At 40.9% G+C, this 11,404-nt stretch overlaps 1 protein-coding gene and 1 long non-coding RNA gene across 3 annotated transcripts in view; one reads left to right on the top strand and one right to left on the bottom strand.

Annotated features, from left to right (window-relative positions):
• LOC125485646 overlaps window positions 1–4,986 on the bottom strand; it is a 27,961-nt gene extending 22,975 nt beyond the window's left edge. Inside the window, exons 1-2 of the long non-coding RNA XR_007264354.1 lie at window positions 4,932–4,986; window positions 835–907 (exon numbers count right to left, since the gene is read on the bottom strand). This is a non-coding gene — a long non-coding RNA (uncharacterized LOC125485646). The remainder of the gene's footprint in view (window positions 1–834; window positions 908–4,931) is intronic.
• c21h8orf33 (chromosome 21 C8orf33 homolog) overlaps window positions 4,194–11,404 on the top strand; it is an 8,669-nt gene continuing 1,458 nt past the window's right edge. The window contains exons 1-6 of one of the 2 annotated variants that reach the window (XM_020535771.2): window positions 4,194–4,405; window positions 5,050–5,141; window positions 6,141–6,231; window positions 7,358–7,602; window positions 10,344–10,434; window positions 11,255–11,401. In XM_020535771.2, coding sequence (XP_020391360.1) covers window positions 5,133–5,141; window positions 6,141–6,231; window positions 7,358–7,602; window positions 10,344–10,434; window positions 11,255–11,401 — 583 coding nt within the window. In that variant the 5' untranslated portion in view covers window positions 4,194–4,405; window positions 5,050–5,132. Of the gene's footprint in view, window positions 4,447–5,049; window positions 5,142–6,140; window positions 6,232–7,357; window positions 7,603–10,343; window positions 10,435–11,254; window positions 11,402–11,404 lie in introns of both variants that reach the window. The other variant, XM_020535764.2, reaches the window with a different exon arrangement.

Genomic DNA, 11,404 nt, shown 5'->3' on the forward strand with positions numbered 1-11,404 from the left:
TCTCTTCAGAGGTAGTTAATTAAACCAGTTGACGTTAAATCAAAACAAGGTAACTGTGATGATCCTTAGAAGGGCATGGCCCTCTTTGCACCATTTTTAATGACCAGTAAAACAATGAAGCTAACTTAAAGCCAAATTAAGCCAGATGGACCCTTAAAAGCGTGCATTGTTAAATTTCCATTGGACCTTATGCAAGTTGCATTAAAATTTGGTTTTGTGGAGTGATAATGTACTGTGGTGCCCACTGGTCAAATGTCATCTATGTAACTCTTATAACTACTCTAGGCATCTAGTTAAGCATATTCCTCCCTTGTCTCACACACACAAGCAGTTAGCCCTGCAGCTTCATCTGCAGATGCCTACCCAACAGACATCTAGAGGACACAGTACGCCCAACACACTGGCCACACATCAAGGACATATTGGAACTGACAACAAGACTACTAAGACCACTAGAAATCGTGGTGGTTCACAAACCCACAGCCACTCTTTGTCAAACACTCAGATTTAAAACCCCCATTCCCACAACATGGTTTACAAAATACCATGCAACGACTGCCACAGACATTACATTGGCCAGACAGGAAGGAAACTAGCCATCAGAATACATGAGCATCAACTAGCAACACAATGGCACAACAAACTCTCCTTAATATTGGCACACTCAGACAATGAAGACTATCAATTTAACTGGGACAAGGTAACCACAGTAGCCCAAGCCAAACAGGCATGCATGGGAATTCCTAGATGGAAGGTTCTCCACCTGTAATGCAATCAAACAGAATTGGACTCCATACACAAACCCATACAGAACAAAAAAATGACACTACTCACCATAACGGACCAAACAAATTCCAAATAGAGCAGAATAACACCACTTCATCGGAGGCTCCACTGATGTCGTCACCTAGCATGGTAAAAAACATCTGAACGAGAACAAGCCACCTCAGCGAGCAAGTCAACAACCTCACACAACCCAAGCTACAGATCTTGCCAAAAAACTTTGAACAGACTTTAATGACTATATGCTGAATGTTGCTGTGCTATGTTTGTTAGTTTTCAATAATTTATTTTACATTTTCATGTGTTGAGCATTGCTGGCAAAGGAGCCATTTATTACCCATCTTTAATTGCTGCAAGAGCGTGGTGGAAAGTTTTCAATGTGATCACATTGAAAAATACTATTGCAGTCCTTTGCTTCATTTTACATATATGTAACCCAGCAAAGTCATGTTCTGTTCTTAGTGTGAACTTCATTCTGTATTACATACAGACTGCATTGAATGCTAAAGTAATTTTGGTGATTTTATACAAATACATGTGTTCCTGCCAAGCCTGTGAACCAAAGATAAACAGAATGAACATTAATAAAATGGTGAGTGCAAGTTTTGTGCTTCCATCTATTTGATTTGGACCAGCAGGATTTGCATTCACTGCTGCTAGTTGTGGCTACTCTTGGCAGGAGATCTGCTGGCATGGCATGCCACACCTGTCAATCCCACACATCCACTGTAGATGTGCATTTGCTACATGTCATTAAAAGTTGTAAGTTACATATTTCTTGGTTTGAAACACTTTAGTATTTGGCCACTCATCCCTGAGTGCAGAAAAAGAAAGAAGTGAAAATGATTCTAGCACATTATGTTAAGGATGTTGGTGAGGCTTCTTCTGGAAGACTGTGTCCAGTTCTGGTTGCCCTGTATTAGGAAGGATATTATTAAGCTGGAGAGGGTTCAGAAGAGATTTAAGTTTTGCCAGGAGTGGAGGGTTTGAATTATGGGGAGAGGCTGGATAGCCTGGGATAACAAGGTTTAGAGCTGGATGAACACAGCAGGAAAGCTGACATTTTGGGTCTAGACCCTTCAGAAAGTTTTGCCAAAGAACCAAAGAATCTGTATGACTCTTGATTCTATTCTATGAATTCAGTTGTATAGATAGATTGGAGAAATTGGACTGTTTTCCTTAGAGAAGGTGGATTTGATTGAAGGTATTCAAAATTGAGGGGTCTGGACAGAGAAATGGGGGATAGATTCCTATTACTGGATGGCTCATGAGTGAGAGGGCACAGATGCAAGGCAATTGTTAAAACAAGGTGACATGCAGGAAGTGGTCAGGTTAAAGAATGTGCTGTATGAGGAGATGGAGACAAATTTAGAAGGAAATTTGGTTATTATCTGTAAAGGAAGAATATGCATGGCTGAGGAATAGGTAGGCTAGTGACTGTAGATGAATTACTCCTCCAGAGGTAGCACAGGCATAATAGGTCAAACAACTTTCACTGTTGTTACAGAATCTTAAAGAAGGAGGATGCAAGAACAGAATTCAAGAAGATGGACTATGAAGCTCTGAGCAAGTTAATAAAAGTAGTAAGGGGGTATTGGAGTTTTTGGTGGGTTTACAAGTGGATAAATACTGAGGTCTTGAGGAGTTGTATCCCAGGCTACTATGGGAGGGGAGGGAAAGAAGTTGCAGGGGCCCTGATGTTTAAATCATTTCCAGCCACAGGGGGAGGTGCCAGAGAACTGGAGGACAGCTAATGTCGTTCCACTTTACAAAACAGGTTGTAGAGATAGACCTAGAAACTATAGACCGGTGAGTATAACATTAGGAGTAGGGAAACTATTGGGTAAAATAGTTGAGGAAATTAATCTCCATTTAGAAAGGCAAGGTTTGATCAGGGATAATCTACATGCTTTTTCAAGAGGGAAGACATACCTAACAAAATGGGTGGAATATTTTCAAGAAGGTGACAGAGTGTTTGGATAAGGTAGAGCAGTTGATGTAGTTTACATGGATTTTGGCAAGGTGTTTGACAAGGTCCCTCATAGCAGACTGATAAAGGTAAAAGTTTATGGGATCCAGGGTAACTTGGCAAGTTAGATCAAAAATTGACTGAGACAGTGGTAAGAAAGAGTGGTGGTAGAAGGCTGTTTGTGTGACTGAAGCCCAATAAACAGTGGTTTACCACAGAGATCAGTGCAGAGTCCCTTGTTTATAATATTCACAAGTGATGCAGATGAGAATATGGGTGCGCAGAGGGAGAAAAATTATAACTTTAATGTCTAACAAAATTTTGGCTGTGGTTGACAGTGAAGAGGAACTTGTCAAGTTACAGGCAGATCAGTGCTGATGGAATTTAATTGTAAAATGGGAGGTGATGCACTTTGGAAGGAGGAATAAGACAAGGGAGTACTCTACTGGCAAGATACAAAGAAGCTCAGAGGAAAAGAGCGCTCTTGGGGCCTTGTTCACAGATCTCGGAAGACGAGATGGACAGGGTGGATAGAAAGCAGAGGTTCTCCTTAGCTTAATGGTCAATAACAATGAAGCATAGTGCAGGAAAGTGACACCAGTGTCAGTGGTATTTTATCTTTGGCAGTACAGACTCAATGGGTTGAATGACCTATTCTGTACTGCATGATTCTAAGGCAGTAACTCACCATAGTAAGAGGTAACACTTCAGTGTCCTAAGTGTAGGGTAAGGATTATTAAGTTACATTGGCAGGTTTGTATGTCAAAATATGAAATCTATGGGTGGGAGTGATGTCTGAGAATCAACAATTGGTTACCTTACTCCTTGCATTTTTATCCTATCATTCCTAATTGATTGTATCAGCAATAGGAGAATGTGAAGGACTGGGGATCTAATCCTGCCTAAAAATGTCCAGTATGCTCAAAAGTTCATATTGTACATAACCAATTTGTGAATCGACTTTGCCAGTTTCACATGTGGCAGAGTATGTTTGATCATTGCAAAAATCACCCTTATGCACAACCTGGAATTTAGAAAGTGAATTCCCTTAAAAATATTCGCACAAAATGTGATTTGCTGGTAAGTGACTGCATTAGCTCTGTTTTCTGAAACAAACAAATCACAGATCACAAAATAAGAGGTTAGAAGCAATAAAAACAAACAAACACGAGAGACTTATTAGGAAAAACAGAAGTAACTGGGAGAAAACCGAAAACAAGAGGCAGAGCAGTTCTGAAAATGCGAAAGTGCAGAGCTTTGTAACAGATTGACTGACCAGAACCGAAAAACAAACAGTTTGCCTATTGTGTAAAGGTTGCATTTCATTCCCCCGGGGCTTTGAATTATTTCAAAATTCGAGCATTGAAGTGAGACGAAAGAAAAACACTCCGAATATTGGATATCAGACGGTAGAAGAGAATATTCTTGAACTAGTCCATAGGCCAGACTGGAAAGTACAGAGCTCTTAACTAATGCCAATGCATCTGGCTTTGCTTCGATTGTCAAATAAATTTGTTCCCTCCATAATGGCGGCTTCCGGAGGTGTCCCACTGATGTCACTGGAAAGTGGTCTATCACTGAGCCGGAGGGACAAATTGAACGACGGACATAGAACACCCGATTTCCGGTGGTGGCTGAGTGAAGACAGAAACGGTGAGGGAAAAGAAAAGTAGGGCAGGAATAAGGACGAGAGTGTGAGTAACCTATTCCTGCGGTTTCTTGTGAAACTTTGAAGCGCACACACTCGACTAGAACCTCTTGAGATGACAGCCTCAGCTATTGTCAGACTTTTGTAGGTGAAATGATTCACAGTCGAAAGCTCCTGGTTTCAGAGCTTTCACGTGGTTCGAAATGTAGATCCTGTCTTTTCCAAACCAGCCCCTACTTTTGGCACAGTCTCAATCAAAACATTACACAGGAGGGTGTCCATCTGTCTGTAATGATCAGTGATCGGAGATCATCAATAAGTACAGTCGCACCAGGAACCTCACGGGCTGTACACTGTATTCGAACGGTGTAACTCCAAGTGGAGAAAACAATATCAAAGCGACACGGAGACCCTTTTAGCGAGCTTCCAACCTCGAGCAACATCTTAGTAACAGGCACCAGTGGGAGCAGACAGCTGGCGAGATTATAGGGTTTTTTAAAAATCAACTTGTTCAGAGATGTAATAACATACCTCTGGAGCTTGTGCAACTTGAACCCGGGCCTCCCGAATCTGAGATAGAGACAATACCACTGTGCCTAACAGCTCCTCGCTAGTGGGATTTTATAGTGAGTCTTGTCTTTTCCTCCAGGTGCACTGGTTGATTGCTGCTTTGGGGAGGTGCCCAGGCTGCCAATGATCTGTTAAACTGTTGGAGGTGTTTTGGATACTTTAATGGAGGAGGTAAGTGATCACATTATAGGAATTAATATTAGTCTAAGCTCTCTTTACTTTTCTCCTGACACAGTTGCATGTTAATTGATTACTGCCCTCCTCGATAGAGTGGCAGGCAAGGTATTCACCAAAATGGTTAGGATATGAACTGGGCCAGTCCTTTCATACAATATCTTGAATATTTGTATATACAGGGGATGCAGCTTGTGTTGTCTTTGCCTGATTCCCTTTATGATAGGGAAATCATGTTGAACAAATTTTTTGAAGCTCTTTGAGAAAGTTACGTGCTATGGATACAAGAGAACCAATGGATATGCCAAGAAGGCATTTGACAAGGTGCCACATCAAAAGTTACTGCAGAAAGTAAAAGCTTGTGGTGTAAGGGATAACATGCTTAGATTATAGTTAGAAGATTGTCTAGCTAGTAGGAATCAGTAGGCATTTATGTCATTTTCTAGTTTAGCCATTATAACAAGTGGTGTGCCATAGAGAGCAGTGCTGAGTCTCATCTTTTCAGTTTATATAAATGATTTGGATGAAGGGAAAGAAGGAATTGTTGTTAACTTTGTTATCATTGCTAAGATAGGTAAAGTGAAGAGGACACAGGGCTGCAAATATTTATAGATAGGTTGTGAGTGGGCAAATATCTAGCAAATGTAATATAATCTGAAATAATATGAAATTATCCATTTTGGCAGGAAGTATAAAATTTATCTAAATGGTAAGAGATTACAGAGCTCTGAGAAAGTGATTTTTGCTTCACAATGTATTTTTAAGAATATATTAGGAGTGCTAATGCAAAGAAAAGTGACACTTTAATATCACAGCACAGATTGTAATTATTATTACTTGTGGCCCATGTTGAATGTCTGTTCTGACTTTTGTTTAAATTCTTGGATGGGATGTGGATATTGTTGCTCATTCTCAATTATCTAGAACAGTTTTCTCGGTGCTGCTTTCCTATTGTCGCTCACAGATTGGTTCGTTAAAGCTTTTTGTCTGTTACAGAACCTCAACAAGAACATCCAGGTGGAGCTGGATTGTGGGATCCAGCAACTACAGACTGGGGTCTCCCAGCTCAAACTGTCATCAGAACACGGTAAGCAGTCAATCCCTATTGGACAGCCCAGTGTTAGTAGGTAGTGAGAGGGTCTGGTTGCTGATGTCATGCTAACTGGTTTATAGTTTCCTGTTTTTGGCTTTCAGTTCTTGAATAAAGAAGTTATATGTTTTACTTCTTTTCAGTTCTGATGGACCCGAACCCGAGTGCATGCACTGTGAACCTCATCTCTCTGTTTCAAAGTTTTGAGGGAAGTTTTTTGTTCTTGGTAAAACAAAAACTTCCAGCTAACAAAAACATTTTTGAAAAAGAAAATATAAGAGTGTCCCTATCCTGAGATGTGGTTGATGGCTAAGATTATAAGAAACAGGCTCAGGAGTAGGCACTGGGCCAGTTGACACTGTTCCACCATTCAGTAAGTTCGTGGCTGATCTGATGTTGGTCTTAATCCTATTTTCCTGCCTACTCCCATAACCCTCAGTTTCACTGTAGATGAAAAATCTGTCTAAAGTGGCCTTGAATATAGTCGGTGACTTAGTCTCCACTGCAGTCTATGGATGAGAATTCCAAAGATTAATGACCCACTTCAGAATAATGAAAGGAATTGACAAAGTTCATGCAGATAGGAGGAATGTTCTCACTGCTGCATGACTCCTGAAGCTGTAAGGTTTGTTTATTTCACAAAATTAAAGACTAATTTATCAAAAAAATAGCTAAGAGACAATTGAAAATAAAGATGCAGGATAATTCTAGTGGTATTTCTGAGACAGTTCCTTGTTTCCCTTTTTTTTAACAATGTCTTGTAGCTAATTGGCCAATTGTTTAAACCTGAACCTGACCCCAGAAAAAATTCAACAAACCACTTCCACATACTATGGACATGTAGCACATGGGGAATGCTCCAGGAGTTGTAATGAGTCACAAAGTGACGTAGAGTTCAGTTCCATTTTGCAAAAAGGAGTGAATGATAATTCCACTGAAACACATCCAGTTTCTAGCTGCCTGAAATTTGACACCTCCAACTCGGGCAGTCAGCAGCAGGCTAGCAATGCTGTTGTTGTAAATGAAGATTCTCATCAGGGTGCAAAGGGAAGCAGAAAATCTTTACAGGGGCAACAAGCCACAAGTCTGATTTTTAAGTTTGATTTTGTAATCCCTGAGGCAGATACTAAGCTACAGTCAGGAAACTGCACAGAACAACCTGTGCCTGTAACTCAGGACAAGAAGCCAAAGGAAGACCCCAAGCTGCTAAGCCATCAAAAGGCTAACCAGGTCAAAACTGCTCAGAAAAAGAAGGAAGTGCGTTGCAATAAGCACGTGGCTGAAGCTGAGAAGGGTGGAGAGAGGCAGAGCAATGACAGAGATGGCAGAGAGAGGAACTCCACAACTTCTGGAGAAGAACAGTGCCTGGTAAGCAGACACCAGAAACACTAAATATATTCATTTGTAAAATTCTTATTTCTTCATGGCAATTTATTTTCCCACCTATTTTGGTGTCATCTGCAAATTGATTCGTATTATGCATTTCTAGTTGTCCTGCTACCATCTCCTAGAATACCAGGGCCATGGTTTCCCACTTTCTGCCTCCCTCCCTTCTTGAATAGAGGTGTTAAATATACAGTTTTCCAGTGTCCTGCGGCCTTTTCAGAATATGGAAATTTTGGATCATGTAGATGAAACTTTACTCTGTATCTAACCCTTGCAGTATCCGCCCTCAGAGTGCTTGATTGGACAGTGTAACAGTAGTTCTTTGATTTGTTCTTTAATGAGATGGGAGTGTTATTATTAAATCCAGCATTTGTGCCCATTCCTAATTGCCCTAGACCAGCTGCATTCTTGAAATTCTGCAGCCTACCTGGTTCACGATCTAACTCCAGTGACAGTGAAGGAACTGTGATTATAATTCCAAGTCAGTTGCTTGGAGAACTGTGGTGGTGGTGGATGGTGTGAATAGTTAAGGTGATGAATGGGGTGCTGATAAAATGGGATGTGTTGCCACAGATTGGGTCAGAATTTGTAGTCATCTGGGCAAATGGAGAGTATTCGATCACAATGAGGGACAGACTTTGGGGAGACATTGGGTGTATTATTCGCTGCAAAATTCCCATCCTCTGACCTCCCCTTAGTATTTATAAAGCTGGTTCAATTCAGTTTCTGGTCAGTTGTGATCTCGGATGTGGACTGTGGGAGGTTCAGCAATGATAATACCACTGAATGTCATGGAGCGATTGATTAAGTTTTCTATCTCATTGCCTGGCGCTTGCAATAGCATGAATTCTATTTTCCGATTAACAGCTAAACCTGAATCTTTTCCAGGTCCCACTACAATTAGATGTGGAATGCTTTAGTTTCTCAAGAGTTGAAAATTATCTTGAACAGTATTTGCTTTTTTCATTCGCTCGTGGGGTGTGAGCATTGCTGGCTGGCCGGCATTTTTACCCATCTGTAACTACCCCTGAGAAGGTGATGGTGAATTGCCGCCTTGAATCACTGCAGCCCATGTGCTGTAGGTTGACGGACCAATGTTGTTAAGAGGGGAATTCTGGAATTGTCAGCAAACATTTCACTTCTTACCTCATGATAGCAGGAAGGTCATGAATGAGGGGGTCTGAAGATGGCTAGCAGTAAGAACCCTGAGGAACTCTTTCAGCAGTGTCCTGGGACTGTGCTGATGGGTCTGTAAAAACTACAATAATCGTCTAACACAATAACAGAAATTATTAGAAAATCTCAGCAGGGCTGGCAACATCCATGGAGAGAAAGCAGAGTTAACGTTTTCGGTCCAGTGACCCTCCTCGTAAATTTTGCTAGGGGTTTTTTCATGTCTCACTTGGTAAAATATTGCTTTAATCAGAAAGTGGAGTTACACCCACCTCACTTCTTAGGTTCAGAGCTGTTTTGATCATATTTGGACCAAAGTTGTAACAAGATCAGGAGCTGTGTGCCTTTTTCATGTTTTTTTTATGGATCAGTGAATTTTCTACATTGTGGGATTGATGCCAGTGTTGTAGTTCTGGAGCATATGTCTTCAATACTACTGCTGTCAGGGCTCATAGACATTTTATTGCGTCCAGTGCTTTAAGCAGTTTCTTTATAACTTATGAGACAGGAACAGCTACCTGAGAGTTGGAGTTGGTACACTGAATAAAAAGGCATTCTGTTGCCCAACACAGGCCTTGGTTCCATAATGACATTGCTCCGTACAGAGTAATACAGCATGGAAACAGTCCATGCTGTCCAGCTTTCCTAAACTGAACTATTTACATTTTCCTGCATTTGGCCCATATTCCTATAAACTTTTCCTATCCATGTACCTGTCCAAATGTCTTTTAAATGTTGTATTGTACACCCCCAACAATTCCTCTGTCAGCTTGTTCCATATACACACCAGCCTCTGTGTGAAAAAAAGTTGCCTCTTGAGTCTCTTTAAATTACCCCTCTCACCTTAAACCTATGCCCTGTAGTTTAGGACTCCCCTACCCTGAGTCAAAGACCTTGGCTGTTCACCTTATCAATGCCCCCATGACCTTATAATCCTTGCAAATTTTTTTTGCACGCTTTTCAATTTAGTAACATCCTTCCTGTAGCAGGGCAACCAGAATTGTAAGCCGTACCCAAATGTGGCCTTACCAATGTCTTGCACAGCCATAACGTGATGTCCCAACTCCTGTACTCAGTGCTGTGACTGATGAAGGCAAACATGCCAAACACTGCCTTTACCACCCTGTCTACTTGTGACGCTACTTTCAAGGAACCTGCACTCTTAGGTCTGTCAGTTTGACAAGACTCCCCAAACCCAATTAACTGTTTAAATCTTGCCCTTGTTTGTCTCTTCAAAGTGCAAAACCTTACATTTATCTGAATTAAACTCCATCTGCCATTCCTCAGCCTGTTGGTCCTGTTGAACAAGATCCCATTGTACTCTCAGATAACCTTCTTCACTGTCCACTATAACACTAATTTGGTGTAATCTACAAGCTTAGTAACCTTGCCTCCCTATATTCTCATCCAAAGCATTTATATAAATGATGAAAAACAGTGGACCTTAGAGGTGATCTACATGCATGTTTGCTTTTTGTTTCTTTTGGTCAGGATATTTGAATCTTATCCAGCGGGTTGCAGTAACTTGCTCTTGTCTTCTTCTCTTCCAGTCTTCAGAAGAGCAGCTGCGGCGGGAAGTGGACTGGTGCATTGAGCAACTAGAACTTGGGCTACGCACTCAGAAAGCCAAACCGAAACAAGGTGTGTTGTAAGATCTTGAATGGGATGGTTGTGTTAGTGGCCTTTTCCCATTCCTTTCCTCAGTAGATGTCTCTCATAGGGATAAGGTATCCAAATAAAATCAAGCACATTATCCAACTTGTGCAGGAAAGCAGCAGGGCAGATAGAATTATACGCTAATTATTGATCAGATGTGTACCAGCTTTCAGAAAGCAATACATATCATTCTGACAACAGCCTTGCAATTCTTTCTCCAAGTATTTATCCAATTCGCTTTTGAGGTTATAAATGAACCTTAACAAGCATTATGTTCCAAAATGTAACTACCATCTACATAATAAACTTTCATTTTCATGAATTGCACATTCTATTGTGAATCACCTTAAATTTGTGCCCTATGGATATCATAACTCATCTGTTGGAAACTTTTTCATGATATTTACTCTTATCTGATTTTAAACGCCAGTCAGTTCTCCCATTAACCTTCCCTGCTGTTAGCATGTGTTTCATTGGGTTTACTGCTCACTCCTGATATGACCAAGAGCAAGTGGAACTTTGCAATTAAAGGGTTCAACGTCAAGGAGAGGTACGCAAGCACCTTATCTGTTGACCAGTTGAGGAACAATATAGTTGGCAGCTGTATGTAAAGTATCCCCTTAAAGTAGCCTGATTACTTCCTCATTCATTTTTGCTCCTCTCCAAAGTTCCAGTAAAATGTGAAAATTAGACTGATGATTTGTCAGGTAACCAAACACTTCACAAGGCCCTGACTGTACAATAGAAATAGGCCAGTGATTTGGATAAGAGCAGAGAATTAACACTAAAGTTTTTTACATTGCAGCTGAGCAGGCTGTTCGTGCACTGAGAACCCTCCGCAGTGAGAAAGCACCACTCGTGAAGAAACGGCAAGTGATGAGGTCCATTTTTGGAGACTACAGGAAAAAGATGGAAGAGGAATGGCAAAGACAATTCAAATTGATGCTTGCAGGTC

The sequence above is a fragment of the Rhincodon typus genome, chromosome 21 (assembly GCF_021869965.1).
Source record: "Rhincodon typus isolate 14 chromosome 21, sRhiTyp1.1, whole genome shotgun sequence".
Classification (NCBI taxonomy): Eukaryota; Metazoa; Chordata; class Chondrichthyes; order Orectolobiformes; family Rhincodontidae; genus Rhincodon; species Rhincodon typus.